We start from the raw sequence: 20,899 nt of genomic DNA, 5'->3' as shown, positions 1-20,899 counted from the left end.
TATTCTAGAAAAACTCTATATCTATATATATATATATAAAGTTATCATACTATTGAAAAAATAGAGTATATGATATTTCTGACTTTTTGATCCTTAGATCAGTCCCTTTAATCATTTTTAACCTTTAGATTAATATTATTATTTGTGGGAACCACTCAATCCTAGTCATGAAAATTATAATTACATCCAGCAGAAAAGCATCTGTTTAAAAGAAGTAAAAATCATGCACATTACAAATCTGATAATTTAATACACTTATTCAGCCCCAAACTTTCTCCTCAGTCTGCGCATATTCACCCCAATTGTCACATAAAACCAATCATACATGCTATCAATGGACAAGAAAAATGCAAACCTCCAGGTGCTCTTAAATAACATCACACCGTACACAAGCAACAACCCAAATGCAAATCCTGGTGGAATGCTAGAATAGAACCACACCGCTTCAGATTCATTTTCATGACTAGCAGTAGCATTTGTTTTCGGATGTTTGTCATCATCCGGGCATTTGTTGCTCAACGGCGGCCCACACAAATCGGTGTTTCCAACGTAAATTGACGGATCGTTGAACGTTTGGAGCTGGGAACCGGTCGGAATTCGCCCGCTTAGATCATTGTATGACAAGTTCAAGTGGTTCAGAGAGGTCATGGTCGATAAGCTCGGAGGGATCGGACCGTAAAGTTTGTTTCTTGATAGATCCAAAGACAATAGCATTTTAAGAGCACCGATCTTTTCGGGGATTTTTCCGACGAGCTCATTGTTCGAGAGATCGAGATCGATTAGACCCACAAGATTCGTTAGCTCATCAGGTATTTTCCCGTGCAGTTTGTTGCTCGAGAGGTCTATACTTGTAACCAAATCAAGCGTCTTAGTGTATGTTAGCTCTCTCCCTTGCATGTAGAGCACCACATTATCGACATAACTGCCCCAGATTTCGTACAGAAGATCTCCGCTTTTCTGAGTCTCGATCATCGCAGTAAAATCGCCGAAAGATATCGGAATAGTTCCTGAGAGACTATTGTTCCCGATGTCCAACACCTGTAGTGAAGTGAGAAGTGATAGTTCCGTCGGGATTTTACCAACAAATCTATTCGAATGAAGTCGAAGGACCATCAAATTCGGAAAGCTCTCTCCCATCCAGATTGGTATTTCTCCTGCTAATCGGTTGTCGCCGAGATCAAGTGTAACTAAACCAGTGCAGTTTTTCAGTGACTCAGGGAGCTTCCCTGAGAGGCTATTGTTGTTCAAGTGCAGGGAAACAAGAAACGTTAAGGAGCCAAGTGATGCAGGAATGCTTCCATGAAAGTTGTTATTTCCGAAATCGAGTATTTTCAGAAGTTGTGTGCTTCCCCAGCACCGCGGCAATTCTCCTGATAAGAAATTGTTGGCAAGCCCAAGAACCTCTAAATATTCCATCTCGCATACGCTCGAAGGGATGGTACCGGTTATGAGATTATTTGAAAGCAATAAATTTTTCAACATAGGTAATGTTGCTCCGATATCTAAAGGAACAGTTCCTTCAAATGAATTGTCGTAGAGGTGCAACACCGTGATGTTAGGATTAAACAGAGGAAGGGACCCTGCGAAGCGGTTCGAACTCAAATCCATCAGAGTAATGCTAATAGATTGCAATGAGGATGGTAGGCGACCGCTGATGTTGTTTTGAGAAAAATTTAAGTAAGCTATCTCACTTGTCAAGTTCCAGAACCAGTCCGGGAGTGTATCCGAAATGCCCGCATTGGAGATGTCCAGTTCGGAGAAGCCCTTTTGGGTTCGAAGCCACGCGGGAAAATCAGGACCCAAATGGCAAGATGGCATGGAGATGATGTTAAGCTGAAAAGGAGGAACCCAGTCGGAGCTCACGGTTAAAGATATGTTATTCAAAGAGATATCGAACTCCTTCAACCTACTAAGGTTCGCGAAGTGTGCTTCGGAAATAACACCATTTAATAGATTGGAGGACACATCTAATCGTCTTAGCATCGATAGCCGTCCCAGACCCTCTGGAATGACTCCGGTTAGTCTATTAGATTGAAGAAAGAGTACTTGCAACGACGACAAATTCTCAGTAGATGAAGGTATAGAACCAGATAGCAAATTATGGGCTAGGATAAGTTGCGTCAAATTTGGCGCTGGATGACACTGAGATAGCCCTTCCACTAATTCGGTTATCTCCCCACTGAAGTTGTTCCATGAGAAATCCACATATTCGATTTTGCAGAGTGTTCCCGTTGTTGTTGGTATTTTGCCCTCTAAATGATTAAAGTGGAGGATGATGGTCGAAAGAGAAGACGAACTCTTAAAGGCATCCGGGATTTCCCCATGAAAGGCGTTAACGCCAAGATCGAGCATAGAGAGACTTGTCATGTTAAAGATCCACGGCGGTAATGTTGAATTGATATTGTTACTAGAAAGATCAAGAACAGTAAGAGAGCTAAGGTTGAGGAAAGGAAGACTATAAGGAATGACGTTTATGGAACACGACGACAATCGAAGTTCTAAGAGAGAAGGAAGCTTATTGAACTCATCAAGCCAATTATTCGCCATTGTGAGGTTCACTCCACCCATATCAATGTACCTCAAAGAAAAAAGATTAGAAACCCAACCAAGATCATGATCGCTTAGCCTATTAATCACACTGCTCCATCCGGCTCCAAGGTCAAGGTATTCGAGTTTAGAAAGGTTACCGAGCTGGTGAGGGATTGGCCCACCAAAGTTCGAGGACGAGAGATTGAGATACTTCAGTTCTCTTAAGGAACCAACAAATTCCGGTATGTTGGTTTCGTTGAAATCGTTCAAGCTGAGATCCAAAGATGTTAAGTGCTTCAATTCAAGTATAGAAGGACTGATCTTACCACCTAATGCCGTGTTGTTTAGCTTGAGACTAGAGATGAACCCAGTGCTGTGGTCGCAATCAACTCCGTTCCAGCTGCAGCAGTCGAAGCCCTTCCAAGATGCGAGCTCATTTAGAGGATCTTGAAGGCCTTCTTTGAGATTAAGAAGAGCCCGCCTCTCCGACGTGACACAACCCAAGCTCAAGGATGAAGATAGAAACATAAAGATCATAGCTATTGAAAGAAAATTTGAACCCTTCATATCTTTAAGAGTTGCTGGAGAAATGTGAGCTTAAATTGTATTGAGCTAGATTAAAAGTTTCATCTATTTATAAAGAGAAGAATTGATTTAGAAGAAGATGATTCTTCAAGTCAGTCAACCAATCAAATCAAGAACTTTGTATATATGACTAATGCTTGGCCTACAGATTGTGGTTCATTTTTCCAAGAGTCCCCAGTAACATAATCATAAAGGCTATTACATGAAATGAAAATGAAACATGCGTGTTGATACTACCGTGTATTGCCCGGAGCACAAGGCAATAATCTATTGCTAGTGGACCTATGCTTGACCCAGTTGTGTAAGAAGATGCTGTTGCTTGGACACACTGAAACAGAGGAATGAGAAAGATAACAATGAAGAGAGTATATATAACATTAAGATAAATTCTGAAGGAACCAAAAAAAATCCCTTCCATATTTGACTTGGAAATCAAACTAGGTTCAAAATCAAAATCAAACCACACACTAATTAAAAATAAGAATGGAGTGCTCAATCTGAGCCATTCCGTGAAACTCAATTAAATTGATAGGAGCTCAGACTCAGTTAAATGATGAAGGATGTAGTAATATATTCTGAAATTATTTTAACGTTAACTTTGTCTCTACTGTTGTTTACCTGATTAGGAATCTTAATAGGCGTTTTCATATTGGCGTAAAGAAAGGGGTACAAAGTCCATTTCTTGTCCCCTGCGTGGAAGAGTGAACAAAAACCCTTTCACATCGAAAGCGGCAATTTGAGAAATTGTTGGACGTTTTAAAGGTTCCAAGAAGTTTTAGCGTCGGTTCACATTGTGTCATGACGAGCACACAAATAGAAATAACAAAAAAAGGCGATTGCAAAGTAGACAAATCATAGAAAGGTCTAATATGCATTAAATTACTTTTACAATGTAAGCTACTTTTCTCAAAAAGAAAAGAAAAATATGAAGCTAGTTAAAATGATCAAGTATTTGATACATAAAATTGCTTCTTAAAAGTTCTCTCTATCTTCTCCAAATACACCAATGATCGATGTTTTTGAACTCCTGCCAATTTTTGCATGAACCCAATCAAAAGCCTTGTCAACGGCTACGAAAAACATAAGCCTCCACGACCTCTGCAGTAGTAGTACACTCAACACAACCACAACTCCCGTAACGAACCCTGCTATCACACTCAACTCGAGCCACAATGTTCCAATCCCATCATCCCCGCCACTGTTGGAAGAAGTAATGTTCATTGAGCTCTGTGAGCACCCCTCCGTTAACGGTGGTCCGCACAGACCACTATTCCCCTCGTAAATTGAAGGATCGGTAAACGTCTGTAGCTGGAACCCTAACGGAATCCTCCCGCTCAAATTGTTGAAAGACAAATTCAAATGAGTCAACGAAGTCAAATTTGACAACGTCGGCGGAATTTGACCGTTAAGTTGGTTTTTCGAAAGGTCTAAGGATTCCAACCACCCCATATTGCCAATGTTTTGCGGGATCTCTCCTGATAACCCGTTCTTAGATAAATTGAGCACAAGAAGACCCACTAAACTTGTTATCTCACTCGGGATTTCTCCATACAAATTATTGCTTGAGAGATCAACACTTGTGACTAGAGAAAGAGTTTTGGTATATCTTAGTTGCCTCCCGTTTATGCACACCATCAAGTGTTCTTCGTAGCCGCTCCATGGTTCGCCTAGGAGAGTTCCTTTCATTTTCGTCTTCTTCATGGATGTAAAGTTCCCAAAAGATATTGGTATAGTCCCTGAAAGCTTGTTTATCGAAATGTCGAGCAGTTGAAGCGAGTTAAGACGAGATAACTCGGGCGGGACTGGACCGATGAATCGATTTGAACGAAGACGAAGGATAATCAAATTGGTTAGGCTATTCGGGATCCATGTTGGTATGTTTCCGGATAATTGGTTGTTGGAGAGATCAAGAAGAGTTAAAAGAGTGCAGTTCTTCAGAGATAAAGGGAGTTCTCCGAACAGGTCGTTGTTGTTTAAGTGCAATGAAACAAGAGAATTCATGTAACCAAATGATTCAGGAATTCTCCCGTATAAATTATTATTCCCCAAGTCGAGTATTTCGAGTGCTCCTAGATTACTCCAACAGTCGGGTATTGCTCCGGTGAGGTTGTTGTTAGCTAACCAAAGAACCACTAGTTGATCCAATTCACAAAGTGACCGAGGGATGGGACCGTGGAAGAGATTATTAGAGAGTTGTAGGCACCTTAGCATAGGCATGTCATGGCCCAAATCCAAAGGAATTGTCCCTTCGAACGAGTTGTCGTTGAGTTGCAACATTTGGATTCCGTGATGAAGGCGAGGAAGAGGGCCTTCGAAGAGATTAGAGCTTAAATCCATGAAAGTGATGCTTATAGAATGTAACGAAGGCGGTAAACTACCCTTTATCTGGTTTAGAGAGAGATTCAGGGACACGATCTCACTCGTTAAGCTCCAAAACCAGGTTGGTAATGAATCTACGACTCCTGCGTTACCAATGTCCAATTTGGCATAACCTTTTTGCGTGATTAGCCATGGAGGAAACCGAGGACCCAATCGGCACGAAGACATGTAGATCGAATCTAGTCGAAAGGGAGGAGTCCAATTGGAGCTCACCTGCAAGGAGAAGTTATTGAAAGATAGGTTGAGTATGTTCAATCTACTGAGGTTAGCAAAGTGCGATTCCGTGACGATTCCGGTTAAGAGATTCGACGATACATTTAAGATGGTTAATGTGGACATTTGTCCTATAATCTGAGGGAGAGTGCCATTTAATCTATTAGAATTGAGATATAGCTCTTCCAAGGAAGTGAGCTGGTCTATAGACAAAGGAATGTAGCCAGATAAAGAATTATGACCAAGATTAAGTACTTTCAAAAATGGCATGTTCTGGAAGGTGCCGGGGATTGGACCGCTAAGAAAATTTCTACTAAGATCAAGAACATTGAGGTTAGTCATATTAAACAACCACTCAGGCAATGTTGACCTAATGTTATTGCTTGAGAGATCGAAAACAGTAAGATAAGTAAGGTTGAGATGTAAAATAGATTGAGGTATGGTGTATATATTACATGAGGACAATCTAAGCACTGATAATGAAGGGAGCTCATTCACTTCATGAAGCCAATTTGTAGCCTTGCGGAGATTAATCATCCTCATGTCGAGATATCTCAAAGAAGAAAGGCGCGAAACCCAACTAAGATCATCATTACTTAGGCCGGAAATACTTATCGATTCGTCCGATCCAAGGTCAAGGTACTGAAGTCGAGAGAGATTGCCGAGATGATGAGGGACCGACCCCACGAAGTTAGAGTTGGAGAGGTTAAGGTACCTCAAATTCGCGAGCGAACCAATGAAGTCCGGTATATCGGTCCCGTTGAAATCGTTCAAGCTGAGATCTAAGGAGATTATATGCTTCAATTCAAGCAAAGAAGGATTGATCTCACCCTCGAGAGATTTTCTACTTAAATTGAGGCCGATGATGCGGTCGGTGTAGTTGCCGCATTCGACTCCTTTCCAACTGCAGCAATCGAAGCCTTTCCATGAAGAGAGCGCGTTTAGAGGATCTTTAAAGCTTTGCTTGAGTTTGAGAAGAGCCGATCGCTCGAATTCATTGCAGGACAATTCTGATGGAGAAGCGCTTTTGATTTGGATCCACAGAAACACAATGATATGAACTAGTGACATAGAGATCGAATAAGCCATTGCACTAGAATATTTTACTTACATGTTATACTATAGTAGGCCTATTTATAGTGGCTGCGCCCAGAAGCTGATAATTTCTGGTCAATGAAGGAGAAAAATATATGCAGCAGGTAACGTATGACACTAGCAATTTATCGCTACATCTTGGTTTACCGCAAATTTGTTTTTAGGCTAACAAATATCTTCCTAAAAAATGATTCTAAAATGTCAGGCTCCAATATCTCTATTTATCGCTACATCTTGGTTTACCGCAAATTTGTTTTTAGGCTAACAAATATCTTCCTAAAGAATGATTCTAAAATGTCAGGCTCCAATATCTCTTCTGGAAAAGCCCATTAGAATGAGGTTGACCAGTTGGAGCTTCTAGTGAGGTGATGTGGAAGTGCTTATTTAAGGAGCGCCATTCTTGAAATATTAATTTGCAACAGCTTCACAGATGGTCAAAATACCTAAAAGTCACGCCAAACAGACAAGCAACTACTTGCAAAAAGGATCAATTTAAGCTAAAATTAAGCGAACCACCACGGCACCAGGACTAATATATTTTCATAATTTGGGGCAAAATAAGGCGCACAAAATGTGGCAGGGACCTGTTTTGTTCTACATCTATTTAGAAAATTTTGGTGCCAAATTAGGACAAAGGATTTATGTCACTCGGTTCAATAATGGCCGTTTTTTATTCAGTAAGTTTGTCTTGTATGGTAAGATCATCTCCAGGAGTAGAGAAAACTACCTAAGTTATCAACAGTCAAGGTACATATGAGATGAGATGATGAATAAATGATTGTGGTGGAGACTGGAGAATATGCCGATGCGATTTGAACACACGAAGTGAAACAGACGCACGTACACTGTCAAATGGTTTGACCGTTCAATTGAAATGCGGAAACAAGTGCTTTGACCGTGCAATTGAATGGTTTTACACGTTCAGATGTCCACGTATGTCTCAGTTGACCGGCACCGCACCGTATGAATGAGCTTCTTGTTGCAACTTCTACCTTTACCTTCAGAAAAAGAAGCTGTCGAAAGGATCATACTAAATAAATTATCACAACTTTTTAAAATAATGTTACTTAAAATAGCGTTTCTCTAAAGAAAAAAGGCAATATGAACAAGATGTTCTAGATATGCATACACCACTCGTTGAATTAATCAACATGTACAAGAGATTCTTCAAAAGAAAATTGTCAGGGAAGGCTTTAATTTTCCCTCTTTTGGAAGGAAAATCTCGTAGAAATGTCAAAGGAGGCTCAAAATCACCAGACATTAGCTTGAAAAGTGAAGGAATGGTGCCCGTTTTGAAACCAACGAGAATGGTTATACAGAAGAAAATGTTGGTGGGTAGTATATTTATTGTGCATTTATTGACTAATCAATATCCTTCACATCATGAATGTAAGTATATGGGAAGCACAACATTCCAAAGTAAATATATCTTCTTCTCGATAGCATTTATTCATGATATATCAACCAGCTCTAAGCACATCATGAATGTAACTGTTCTGTACAGTTAACTAAAATTCCCAAGTTATCCAACAATAGTTTATGTTTATACCTTGCAAGTATTTTATTATTATTACTATTATTATTATTTTATTACAAATCATTGCCAGGTGTTCGCCACCATAAAATTCAACGATGTGTTCTACCTATTGAGTATATAAAAGGAAACATCCAAATACGCATAGATTCTTCGGGTTCAACAAACTTAAAATGATAATCCAACGGTCAACAAGCCTAATGAATATCCAAATTCAGATGCAATTGAGATGAGGAAGCACATGAATTGCCTTAGTTAAGCTAATGCAGGACACCTCTCAATTATTTATTGCATGTTTTTCAGTTCATACGTTATATCTGCGTGTTATCGATATCAGTTAATAAAATCAATGACAGATACAAAAAGAGGGGCCGGGGCGGAAATCAAACACCAAAAAGGCACCATCCAAACGATGAACACAGTTACCTGCTTACAGCATTAACTTGGTTACAGTTACACTACGTCGCATAAAACAAACAACTACATTAATATGAAAAACTGTAGCCATGAAATGATCCACTTCCAGTGCCAAGATGATGACGTCATAGGGGATTCAAAGATAACAAGAAAATAGAAGCCATGCAGGCGAGACAGAGCGAAATATCACATTCACTTCAACAGAGTTTTCACGATAGACTTAACATTCAGCTTCTTGAGATCAGTGTAAGACTGGCCACAACCAACGAACATCACGGGAGCTCCAGAGATGTACACCATAGAAAGAGCAGCCCCGACCTACACAAATTTTACAGCAGCCTCAGAAAAACCATCGATTCAAATATACAACTAATAAACAACTAATAAGCAGAAACCAAATCCCCCTATGAGAATCGTGATTTAAGATCCACCCCTTGAATTTTACAAGTTAAAACTACGTCTTAGGATTTAGCCTATGAGAAAGTAATTGATAGCGGAGAACTATTGCTGCATAAGAAGTGAATGATATACATATATCATATTTTTTCAATGCCTCAGGGGTGGCAAAGCCAAAAATCACGATATTCATGAGGTCTCCTACAAGTTTGGCTTAACATTTAGTCGTTCACTGTGAAAAGTTATTTGACACAAAACCTTGTCATCGATTGTGTCAAATTTGGTGAGAAGGATGCCATCAATCAATCTCGCGTTAGGAACTGTTGAAAGATCAGCTAATTTCTGCAATCCACAGAAGCAAAAATAATCAACATCAGGCAAATATAGAGACTATTTCCTCAACCAATGGTACTCCGATATGCTTAAACAAAAGGAAAAAAAACCATACCTGGTTGAACTTTGAAAGTTGATCAACAGCATCATTTCCAACCAGAGCTTCTCCAACAAACAAAACCAAATCTGGGCTGTTGAGATTGATGAGCTTGGAGAGTGCTCTCATCAGTGGCTCATTGTCCTAACAAGTTGTTTAAAAAACAAAAAGACAACATACTAAGGACACAGAAAACAGAACTATCCAAACTGAAATCCAACAAGCATGAAAAGCATCTGTGTTGCTAACTACCTGCATCCGTCCAGCTGTATCAACAAGAACAACATCTGATTTATTGCGACTTGCTTCCTGAATAGCTTCCCTTGCTACTACGGCAGGATCTTTTTCATACCCTTTTTCAAATATAGGAATCTGCAAAGCATTTTTTAAGAGAAAGATAAGAAATATATAAAGAAAATTATTGAAACTAAGTACAACCCAAATCCAACCCAACAAACTATCGACATATTAAGACCCAACGAGATTAATATGACTTTCTATAGTATATGACACAATGAATGGCCAGTTATTTGGCAAATGACATAAAATCGACTGAATGCCTCAAATACCGTATGACATATTTAAAATTTTGCCAGGAGTAGGCAGATATTCTTTGCTTTTATCTCACAAACAAAATAACAAAGAGATACGTCCCTTTCTTGGAAAGCAAAGTGGATGAATAATTTAGTCGTGATTCATCCAAACTAGGCATGGAAACACAGATAAGTCTAATTACCTGAAGCCTGCGGGCATGTGTGCGCAGTTGTTCAACAGCACCTGACCTAAAGGTATCGCATGCTGCGAGCATGACACTGATATTGTGTTGAAGAAGCCAGTATGCAACCTGGCAATACATTAAAAGAAAAAGAAAATAAAGATAACCCACATTTCAGATTTCCTCCAACTGTATATAGGTACTTACCAAAAGGCAACAAATAAAGGATGGTTATCAGGTTATGACCCCACTAAAGTGGGGTTCCCAAACAGAGTAACTGGAGAATAGAAACAATACTAACCTGCAACCATACGGTTGCAAGCCTAAGACTTAAACCATTGCGCTAGCGGCACGAGACATGATAGAAGGATAAGTTCGATGAGTAAAATAGAAGAGAGGTGACCTTTGCAAGATTGGTAGATTTCCCAACTCCATTCACACCAACAAACACAATAACATATGGTTTTCCATGCTCTTTAGCAGCATGCACCTCCCTCAAAATGTCAATGGAGCGTTTAGGAGTAAGAATGCGAAGAAGAGCCTCTTCCATTGCCGTCTGCAGTTGTTATCCAACATCAACGTGAATGCTTGGATGATGAACATATGCTTTACAAGCCAACAGTTATATTAGAACTTAATAGTACATTGCTGTTGACAAACCTGAACAGTTGAAGATATTCTGGTGAAGGATCCCAGCTTTTTTCCCTCAAGACTAGCTGCAACTGACTCACAAAGCTTCTCAGCTATCTCCTCTGCCTGAAATTCCAAAAGCAATTAGTGAAAACACCAAGACAACCTGTATCCTGTATATTTGATAAGCACCTATCAAAAACACAAATTATCACAATATGCATACCACATTTTTAGTCATCAATCTGTCCTTGAGAGCTTTCAGAGCTGGTTGTAGATCTGACTTCTCAATAATAGCATTACCAGCGATGCTGAATCAGAAAATCATAATATGAGAAAACTTATCATTCAAAGGTCGTGAAGCCATGTACCAGTCTCCAGTCACACGAAAAGGACTTAGAGAACTACATTTTACATAATCACTATCCTGCTGACGAAAGTATGTCAACGATAAAGTATGGCGTGAAGCTACATATTAGTCTCTAATAGTTCAAAGGTAGTATCAGTCTTGTTAGTCCACAAGTCATCATCCAACTTCCTTAATTAAAATGTTAGTCAGAAAAAGGTAGTGTTTATTGAACAAAACCTTTATCCATCCTTAAAATGAAGGTGCAGTAATAATTGGCGTTGTTTTTAAAACAACACAACAAGCAAAAACAGACAGAAGCTGTTCTGATGAAACGTCACTCTTTTATGTCATATCCTAGCTGATGGTATGAGAACGTGATGAGCGTGACAATATGAGCAAAACGGCTGGTTAGTGTGAGTAATAGACATCACAGAGGAAGATCTATTAACAAGACATAATGATGTACGGAAGCCATGATAAGTAGTGTGTTCGGCATTAACATGCAACTACTGATAATTGTGGCCACATAACAATGATGGATGACGACTACTCTAAGAGGGGGAGATTAACCAATTTATGTGGTTCTGTGAAGATGTCAGGAGAAGGGAAAAAGAAAAAAATTCAATCAAAATTCTGTATCACACATAAAGACACTGTTGGACCAATCTAAAATGAAAACTTCCAACTATCAACAGCCTCAGCACATCTAACACCCGTCCATGAAATGCTGATTATATCAATGACATACATCACAAAGCACAAATTTCAAAGCCCTATAGTAGCTAGTGAGTAGTGAAATAAGTGCAAAAGTAAAAACGTAAACATTACGAAACAAAGAACATGAATATCTATCTAAAGATAACAGATTTGTCACCAATATATAATTCACCAACTAGTGCACAGAGAGCAACAGAAATGCAGTTAAGCATTATTATGAAATCTAGCATGTTATACTAATAGAAATCCATCGAAATGAATGGATCAAAATTAACCATTCATTCAGCTGCAGATAATAATGAACGTAAAAGTAAAGAGAGGAAAAATAAACTAACAAATTTACCTCTGAAACATGGATGTAAACCACCCTTTCTTCTTCGCGCCAGGTTTGGCACCCTCCACTTCCTCGTCTTCTTCTTCAGCCTCACTCTCGCTGCTCAAATCTTCCTCCTTATCCATCATGCTCTCACCCTGATCCGCCGCCACGGCCTCCACAATCCCCTCCCCTCTCTCATCTACCGGATCAGTGAAGTCCAGCCTCGACTCGGAAGGCGAATCATCCCAAACCCTGTTCTTCTTCACGATCTTCTTCGGCTCTCCTCCCTTCGAAGCCGGCTTAGTGTTGTCACTCTTCTTGCCACCTTTCGAACGCAACTTCTGTAACTTATTTACATCGAAAGCCCCCGCTTGGGGGCCGCCATTCTCTTTACCTTTAACAACAACAGAGCCCGGAGGAGCGTGCGACCGCTCCCTCGCGCCCTTCTCCTGGCCGTTTCCATTACCGTTGGCTAACCAGCGTCCCTTCCCCGAATCCCCATCCCCATCCCCATCGTCCTTTCCGGATCCACCTCCGCCGGCGCCGTTGCCTTTCTGCTTAGCGTCGCGCTGCGCAGCACCGCCGGCACCCTGCTTCTTGCCCGGCACGGCCGGGGCGCGGCCGGCCTGCTTGGACTTCTTCATCTCCTCGGCGCGGGCCTCGGCCTCCTTCTGGAGCTGGCGGAAGGTCTCGTCGAAATCATCGTAGGAGGTGCGCTTCGGGTCGTAGATTTCGGCAAATTCGCGGCGCACGGCGGCGAGAAGGTCGTCGACGTAGAGGAGATGGAGAATCCGCTGGTAGACGGCGACGAAGACGAGGCCGAGCTCGTTGTGGAAGGCCCACTTGAGGGTGTAGGCGTCGTGGGCGAAGGAGGTCTCGGCCGAGCGCTCCTCGAGGAGGCACGACCGGATCAGGGCGTCGATCGGCGAGCCCTTGAGCGCGTTGCCGAGCCCACGGCACGACGACCACAGGATCAGCCCCCCGCGGGTGAAGATCAGAAGCTGCTCCAACATCCCTCCTCCTCGATCTAAACAACAAGAAGAAGAAGAAGAACAGATCAAGAAACCAAACGGATCAGGATCTGATAGATCAAGAAACGGTAACTACAAAAAAAAAAAAAAACGATCTAATCATTCCCAATTTCGAACATCGTCTAAAATCTGAAGGAACAAATCAAGAAATGGATCGGATCGGAATTTTAAAATCACATAAAAAACGATCAAATCAATATTAAATCAACATAAAACTTAGCGGAAAAATCAAGATAAGAAAGGAAAATAATCAGGAGAACTCACGAGACCGATCAACTGAGATATTTCTGAAGAAGCGAACTAATTTTCGAGAGAAAAGAAACTCGGATCCGTCGTTCAAAAACAGCAAAAAATTAAATAAAAATCTGAAAAAAAAAAAGAAGAAAGAAAACGCAAAAGAAGAAGATTTAAGAAAATACCTTTATTACAATCGGATTGGAGAAACAAAGAAAATAAAAAATAAATTAAAAAAAAAAAACAATAAGAAAAGGTGTAGAACACGGAGGCGGAGGAAGCGGACGGGTCCAACGTTCCTTCTAGCGGAGGATATATAAATATATATAATATATATATAGTTTGAACCGCACGCGACATTAGACTCGAACCATTGAACGCAACGGATGGAGGTGGGCGAAAGTTGGCGAGCAACTAGGCCACGTGGGCCGGAGCGCGACGTGGGCTGGGCTTCGAAGATGCTGCGGTAGATACGGTTTGATATAGGAAAGATTTTTTTTTTTTAATTTCTTTTGCTTGGACCTGGTCTATAGGACCGGTCCACATAACAGCTCTTCATGGTGAAGGATCATATGAAGGTAGTAGTTTATTTATCAATTGAAAAATAAATTAAAAAATAATAATAAGCTGTAACATTAGTGAGTATCCTAACTCTGCGTCGCGTTCTATTTTGATTTTCAGACTTTTTAAGTTCGACATCTGGCATTTTAAATTTTAAAAATAGTTTAAGTATTCACAATCGTTTTAACTTTTTGAAAAGAAATATATTATGAAAATTTAGCACATTCATACATCCACGTATCACCAATGCCACGGCTAAATTATGACATCAGATCTAGTCTTCAATAATTGCGCTTCAATGATAAATTAAGATAATGCATAAAATAAAACTTAAAAAATAAATTTATAATTTTATTATTTTATAGAAACATACGAGTAATAGTAATGTAATTAAAATCCGAGAGAAAAGGCACTCTGACTCTAGCCATATGGTAGAGCCAAAGTGAGTTGTAGTTGGGGTCTGGTCCCAGCTCCGAGCATCGATTTGGTTATATCCGCCGCGTGCTTAAAACAATCTACTCTTTTTCGAGTTCGCAACCGCGAGAAGCGCGTTTAGGACTTCGATCGAACACATGGTGAGCAAGAGGCAGAAGCTCGCGCGGAAGCGCTTCAAGGAGGCGCATCCCAACCTCTTCCCCAAGCCCGAGCCCTCCAAAGACCCCTCCTCCTCCGATCCAACGAAGAAGACGAAGAAGAAGAAGCTGGAGAAGAGCAACGGAGCAACCCTAAAGGGGAAACCCACCAAAAGGAGCGGCTCCGCTCTTCGAAAACACCCTCTTCGAGTCCCCGGGATGCGCCCCGGGGAGAGCTGCTTCATCTGTAAGTCCAAGGACCACATCGCCAAGCTGTGCCCTGAGAAGGCCCAGTGGGAGAATAATAAGGTTTAATTTTTTTTTTTTACTTCAATTTCGTTATGTTTCTCTTCCTTTGCACTTATGATATTTGCCCTAATTTTGATTCATATTTTGATTGTGTCTTTTGATTAGTGCAGTTTTATATGTGTACTGTAGATTAATCATTCGTTATTCGCTGCGATCTATAATAATTGATCTAAGCAATATGGTAAGCCGCCTCTGTTTCACGAGGCCTTTCGTATCCCAATATCCATCATTTGATTGGTTAGATTCCGGTCTTGTAGCCCTTACATTAACCTATCTCTTTGTGCTTCATCGCATAGTTCACCTGATCTCCGCCATGCCTGAGTTGAAGTGCGAATACTATACCTTTTTTTTTTTTCAAAAAAGATCAATTTTTGGGGTAACAATTCGTTATCTTTAAAAGGTAACAATTTTGCCTCTCTTTTTTTCCTCCAGATATGCTTGCTATGTCGGCAGCGCGGACATAGTCTCAAGAATTGCCCGGAGAAAAGTGATACTGCTGGCAAGAAGTATTGCTATAATTGTGGAGAAGTCGGACATTCTCTTTCCAAGTGTCCCAAACCCGCCGAAGATGGTACTTACTAGTATTATTGGTTATGGTTGTTTTGATATACAACGTTTTATTAACATGAATCAATTTTTGTATTGGACATATGCTTTACCAAGCATTGTTTATCTATTTTAAAATATCTAATGCAACTTTTGGTCCGACAATTGAGCTATTCCTGTTGGTGTGGCTATTCTGTAACTACAAGTAGAAGGGATATTATATTGTCAATTTGTAACTATTAGTTTCCACTATTAATCTTTTATCTTAGGCTACTGCAAACTTCAGTTTATTCAGTACTGCCATTTCAATATCTACTCTAATTTCAGGAGCTATCACATAAACTGGAATTTTGTAGTTTACATAAGCAAACATCATCTAGTAACTATGTTTGCACTAGGGCAAGCTTATTTGTAAATGATTTGTACTCATTTGCTACTTTGTACGCAGGAGGTACAAAATTTGCCAGCTGCTTTATTTGCAAAGAACGTGGACACTTGAGCAAGAACTGTCCAAAAAATGAACATGGAATATACCCAAAGGTACTCCACATTCTTCTTCTTCTTCTTCTTCTTCGTCTTTTCTTTTAGGAAAAAGGTAGCAAGCTACTCGCTTCATTCATTAGGTACTCCACATTCTCTACATTGAAAATTTTTAATGGTGTATCAGAATGTTAGGTCTGATTTTTTTTTTCATCATTATTTTGCCATACTTTACGAATCTTGGTTTTCCTTAGTTTGCCACCAAATTTTGACATGCGCAGAGAACATTCTATAGTGTTATCCATATTAAGGCCTCAGCTTCAGTAACTGGCAACATCAGACAACTATTTCGTATTGGCTTGCTATATCCCCATTGTTGATCTACTTTATAAGTTGTGTACTTGTGCTCATTGTATTATATATCTTCCTCCTGTTCATGCACTCTTACGGTCATTATGGGTAAGGTCTCATTATTTTTTACATGTGTTATGGAACTAGCTAGTAATTGAGATCAGATATGTTGTGATGGAGATTGCAGGTGTTATAGGAACTTCTTTCTTAATTATCTTTTGTTATGATATTTAAAGACATGGGACACAACCACTCTTTCAAGCTCTTAATTAGCACTCAACCCTGACAACTGTGTGTTCACACTATTCTGCCATTCATGTAACGTGATTGATAACTTCATAAATCTTGTTTTAATTAGGGTGGTTGCTGTAAGATATGTGGGGGAGTTACCCATTTAGCCAGGCTGTGTCCAAATAAAGGCAATAAAGATTTGGCATCCTCTGCTGGACCACAGAACACAGGTGAACCCGAGTCTTTATTCTCATTCATATCTTCAATCTTCTATCAAATTGGAACCTGTTGATGGCATTGTACCTGGCCTCTAAGAATATTGAAACTACCAGAGAGTTGCATTGTCAGTTTGAGAAAATGTTTCAAACCTTTAAGTTATTAATATTCTTCGGTGGCCCTTTAGATTTGTTTGGACTCCTCTCCGAGGAAGACTTTTTGTTTAAGGATTGTTTCTGGTGTACTTTGTTTAATGCGAAAATAGTCATCTGCACTCTTGATTGTAGAATGCATTTTGAAAAACAAATGATTTGTGGACCTAGGTTTTTCCTCCTGTAGGCGTGAAACAACTGTGCCGGTGCTATGATGGCTTAATTAAATCATGACATTTTGTCAGATAAAGTTTTGCACTTTCATTATGAGGCATTGGTTAATATCAGTTTCACCTCGATCTAGAATGAAAGCAGCGCTTGGTATTTTTAGCTAACTGGTTTAGAATATCTTCTTCTCATTTCAGGAAACACACCAGAAAATAGCCGGCAGGGGCTGCAGAGCGTCTATCGAAGTGGAGATGATCTTGAAGATGATTTTATTGCAGAAGAAGCGAAGAACGACAAGAAAGATGCCGACTTATACTCTAAATCAGAGTCGGATGCAGGGAGTGGTGCGGGCAAAATGAAAACTAATGCGAAACCAAAGATTAAAAAGGGACCCAAAGTTGTAAATTTTTTTGGTTAAGGAAAGTCATGGTTTTTGAGGTGCAGGTAGAGGAAAAAGGAGCTACCATTTTTAATTTTGATCACCAGTTTTCAACGTGTACTCTAATCAATATGAATTTTGATACTTTTCTGTTGCGAGTTGAGATTCTCTCTGATCGTGTTCTTCTTTTCCTGGTGTCAATGCTGGTAAATTTGTTAGTCTTACTAAATCCGGGGACTCTTTTTGTGTTTTTTTTTTATTCAGTCAATCTTATTGGCTTGAGATTGAGAAATAAGTTGCATTATGCAAGTATAACAATAGTTAGGCCTCTGTAAAAAGCTTTGATGAAAAAGCATAATTGTAATCCATTACAGGGCCCCTCACAACCATAATATTTTCTGTAGTAAATTCTAATTATAAGATAATTTATCTTGTTTAAAAATAACAAAGCAAACGATTCACATTACTTAAGAAAAGTATCCCACGTCACTTCTCTCTATAGAAGTGCCTTAATTAGCTGGTCCAAAACAGAGGTGCCTTAGTTTGGGCTTTTTTGTATGGTGGGGAGCATGTTTCAAATTATTGTATTATTGTAATTGTAATTAAAGAAGGGCTATATATATACACACACTTGAGGACACGGTCAACGGAAACAACCCAGACGTGGCATCAAGAAAGTGCATTGCGAGCTCTCCATTAATTCCCCTCCTCATCTCCTTTATTTCCTCCTCCATTTTCTCTCCTCCCCACACATTCCTCATATCCCCTCACTCCCTTCTCCTCTCCTTTCTCATTCATCCCTTCTCTCATCAATCTCAAGAAAAAATACGAAAAAAACAAAAACAAAAACAAAAACAAAAACACCATGGTGAGGCATTCTCTCTCTCTCTCTCTCTCTCTCTCTCTCTCTCTCTCTCTCTCCATAATCTTAGTCACAATTTTATACTAATCTACGATTTTCGGATAAATTTATGAATAGTTCACGTAATTTTGGTTGAACATAACATGTGAAATTAGTATTATATACATTCATCGTTTTAGATCATTTTTACTCTCCAAAATTAAATGAGTTTGGTACATAGAGTTGTATGTATACGGTATTGTTCGCTAATGTGTTTGTCATTCTTAAAAAAAGAAAACAAACATTTATTCACGTAGAGTCTATGCTGAACGCCGAAATCATTTCGATGGTTGTGATATACTTATATTGTGATGGCAAATCAAGGCCAATTCTGCGTCGGGAATGGCGGTGAGCGACGAGTGCAAGATAAAGTTTTTGGAGCTGAAGGCGAAGCGGAACTTCCGGTTCATCGTGTTCAAGATCGACGAGAAGGTGCAGCAGGTGATGGTGGAGAGGCTGGGGGAGCCAACCGAGAGCTACGACGACTTCACCGCGTGCCTGCCCCACAATGAATGCCGCTACGCGGTCTTCGACTTCGACTTCATCACCGACGAGAACTGCCAGAAGAGCAAGATCTTCTTCATCTCCTGGTAAATGATTCGTTTTGTCGTATAAATCTTTAACACAAGATTTTTGATTGGTTTATACACTCAACTCGAGTGATACTCTTATTTAGGTAAAGTTTTTTAGAGTTTTGGATAAATAGGGTAAAGAGTTTGCCACATTTATTAGTTGTTTATTAGTTGGTATCCTCGGATTCTGAGTTTTAGTTTTGCTATGCACAAAACATCTGGAAAGAGAAAAAAAAAAAAAGTATTTAGTGGATCTAAATGGGCTTGTATTTGGGCCAAGTTTCTCATCTTGGGCCCGGCCCATTATGGATCGGACCAAAAAATTCACAGATCTCGGTGGTGGGTAGTCATATATGTTAGGGTGTCAAAATATTTGCAGTTCCTTTTATATATTGCAGATCAAATTTGATGTCAAATTAAGCTTCTGCATTAGCTGTATACTACAAAAGAAACGTTATCTCAAATAAGCTTTTAACGAAAAAAAACATTATATCAAGTAATTATATCTAGGAGTTTTAATTTTTTCAGTCCCTCTGTGATATACCACAGGGCCAGTTTGATCCCATTTTTTCTTACAGGAATAGCCTATTTAGAACAATAAAAGAAGTGTAGAGCTACTGTGCTATCGAAAGTATAAAGTAATTAGTGCTTTTGATTTTTTAGCCTTTGGATCAAAGATTCTACAGTTGGGATGATAGCAGTCCCTTTAGGGTTGAGTGGTCCCCATTGGTTAATGATATTAATCCAATAGTTAGAAATAATCAATGGGGTTGATCTAAGGGTTAAAAAATCGAAAGCATCAATTACTTTATGCTTCCAATAGTATAGCAGCTCTACTCATAAAAGAATATGCAATAGTAAACATTCTACAATAGCAAACATGCGCAAACAAAATTATAAAGTGATGCCAAAAAAGTACTCAAGCATAAGAGCCTGAAAATTCTTGGTCTTATTTATGAATCAAATTCTTTAAGAACTCCATGTTGCAGGTCACCGGATGCGGCAAAGGTAAGGAGTAAGATGCTGTACGCGAGCTCCAAGGACAGGTTCAAGAGGGAGCTCGACGGCATACAAGTTGAGTTGCAGGCGACGGATCCAAGCGAGATGAGCATCGATATCATAAAAGCGCGAGCTTTTTGAAGAAACTGATTATTCACCTGATACTGCCCCGTGGAGTTCTCCAGGGAGTTATTGCTGGACTTCGTTCGAGATGCCGTTAATTTTTCGTAAACCATGTCAACATGTTACATTATGTACTGCATTTTATATCTTTCAAGTTTCCGAGGACCGATTATAAGTGCAACTTGGTTGCATCTGAAGGCATTTAATTCGTGTAAACTAGATATTTAAATTGAAGATTTAGACATCTCTGTCTTTCATCTGCATTTCTGCTTTAATGGCAAAAGTTTGCAACTTTGTGCTCTTCTCCGGTGTATGCTTATTTGATCACGATTATTGTTAGTAAGATTTACGAATTTTTAAGGGTTGAAATTAATATATTTTGCGAGTATCGCTGTCAAATGTTATGTTTAACCTGCATAGTATATATGCAGCTCTTAGACCTGAACATTATAACCTTCTCAGAAAGCTAAGAATTCTCTGCAAATGAACTATTTCTGCTTCCGATAATATCCGTAAATGATCAGTTCCCAATTGAATTTTATGACAGTACGCAGATATCATAACTACATTTTCTATAACATTTTTAGTTTTTCTATAGAAAAGATAAGAAATTGACCAAAGAGATTATTAGGAACTCATCCGAACACATTATTTTTTAATGCTTTGCAGATGGATAAGATTGCAATCTCATAACCATACAACCAACCGCGCCAACTCAGAAACATGCATTAAATTCTCATAGTGCCCATTCTCTCAAGCGCAAAATTCA

General features: G+C 39.5%; 4 protein-coding genes across 5 annotated transcripts; 1 reads left to right on the top strand and 3 right to left on the bottom strand.

Moving 5' to 3' along the window:
- On the bottom strand, nucleotides 203-3,634 carry LOC109707064 (receptor like protein 30-like). The gene is made up of 2 exons (XM_020228130.1): nucleotides 1,692-3,634; nucleotides 203-1,580 (listed from the first exon to the last, which is right to left on the bottom strand). Exons 1-2 carry the CDS (start codon nucleotides 3,094-3,096, stop codon nucleotides 256-258), a joined length of 2,730 nt encoding a protein of 909 aa, XP_020083719.1. The 5' UTR covers nucleotides 3,097-3,634; the 3' UTR covers nucleotides 203-255.
- On the bottom strand, nucleotides 4,066-6,813 carry LOC109707281 (LRR receptor-like serine/threonine-protein kinase FLS2). Its single transcript, XM_020228439.1, has one exon. It carries the CDS (start codon nucleotides 6,793-6,795, stop codon nucleotides 4,087-4,089), a length of 2,709 nt encoding a protein of 902 aa, XP_020084028.1. The 5' UTR covers nucleotides 6,796-6,813; the 3' UTR covers nucleotides 4,066-4,086.
- On the bottom strand, nucleotides 8,715-13,892 carry LOC109707626 (signal recognition particle receptor subunit alpha homolog). Of its 2 annotated transcripts, none has more exons than XM_020229035.1 (10): nucleotides 13,756-13,892; nucleotides 12,333-13,332; nucleotides 11,150-11,234; nucleotides 10,954-11,049; nucleotides 10,697-10,849; nucleotides 10,315-10,422; nucleotides 9,831-9,950; nucleotides 9,597-9,722; nucleotides 9,407-9,490; nucleotides 8,715-9,070 (listed from the first exon to the last, which is right to left on the bottom strand). In XM_020229035.1, exons 2-10 carry the CDS (start codon nucleotides 13,316-13,318, stop codon nucleotides 8,945-8,947), a joined length of 1,884 nt encoding a protein of 627 aa, XP_020084624.1. In that variant the 5' UTR covers nucleotides 13,319-13,332; nucleotides 13,756-13,892; the 3' UTR covers nucleotides 8,715-8,944. The 2 variants fall into 2 exon arrangements, with proteins under 2 accessions (XP_020084624.1, XP_020084626.1); XM_020229037.1 differs by lacking the exon at nucleotides 13,756-13,892 and adding an exon at nucleotides 13,601-13,711.
- Nucleotides 14,588-20,372, top strand: LOC109708313. Its single transcript, XM_020230015.1, has 7 exons — nucleotides 14,588-15,012; nucleotides 15,445-15,583; nucleotides 16,007-16,098; nucleotides 16,748-16,860; nucleotides 17,373-17,440; nucleotides 18,759-19,026; nucleotides 19,998-20,372. Exons 1-7 carry the CDS (start codon nucleotides 14,704-14,706, stop codon nucleotides 20,146-20,148), a joined length of 1,140 nt encoding a protein of 379 aa, XP_020085604.1. The 5' UTR covers nucleotides 14,588-14,703; the 3' UTR covers nucleotides 20,149-20,372.

The sequence above is a fragment of the Ananas comosus genome, linkage group 3, assembly GCF_001540865.1.
Source record: "Ananas comosus cultivar F153 linkage group 3, ASM154086v1, whole genome shotgun sequence".
Classification (NCBI taxonomy): Eukaryota; Viridiplantae; Streptophyta; class Magnoliopsida; order Poales; family Bromeliaceae; genus Ananas; species Ananas comosus.
The sequence above is the reverse complement of the archived record's forward strand: the minus strand, read 5'-3'. Positions and strand labels throughout refer to the sequence as shown.

What these genes read in the sequence shown, in the direction of transcription:
- LOC109707281 (XM_020228439.1), bottom strand. Translation starts at nt 6,795, where the DNA reads ATGGCTTATTCGATCTCTATGTCACTAGTTCATATCATTGTGTTTCTG.
- LOC109707064 (XM_020228130.1), bottom strand. Translation starts at nt 3,096, where the DNA reads ATGAAGGGTTCAAATTTTCTTTCAATAGCTATGATCTTTATGTTTCTA. An exon ending in CTGGTTCTGGAACTTGACAA is followed by an intron (nt 1,581 to 1,691) that starts GTGAGATAGCTT and finishes ACCGCTTCGCAG; the next exon opens with GGTCCCTTCCTCTGTTTAAT.
- LOC109707626 (XM_020229035.1), bottom strand. Translation starts at nt 13,318, where the DNA reads ATGTTGGAGCAGCTTCTGATCTTCACCCGCGGGGGGCTGATCCTGTGG. An exon ending in ATACAGCTGGACGGATGCAG is followed by an intron (nt 9,723 to 9,830) that starts GTAGTTAGCAAC and finishes ACAACTTGTTAG; the next exon opens with GACAATGAGCCACTGATGAG. An exon ending in AACTTTCAAAGTTCAACCAG is followed by an intron (nt 9,491 to 9,596) that starts GTATGGTTTTTT and finishes TGTGGATTGCAG; the next exon opens with AAATTAGCTGATCTTTCAAC.
- LOC109708313 (XM_020230015.1), top strand. Translation starts at nt 14,704, where the DNA reads ATGGTGAGCAAGAGGCAGAAGCTCGCGCGGAAGCGCTTCAAGGAGGCG. An exon ending in AACATGGAATATACCCAAAG is followed by an intron (nt 16,099 to 16,747) that starts GTACTCCACATT and finishes TGTTTTAATTAG; the next exon opens with GGTGGTTGCTGTAAGATATG. An exon ending in AAGATCTTCTTCATCTCCTG is followed by an intron (nt 19,027 to 19,997) that starts GTAAATGATTCG and finishes TCCATGTTGCAG; the next exon opens with GTCACCGGATGCGGCAAAGG.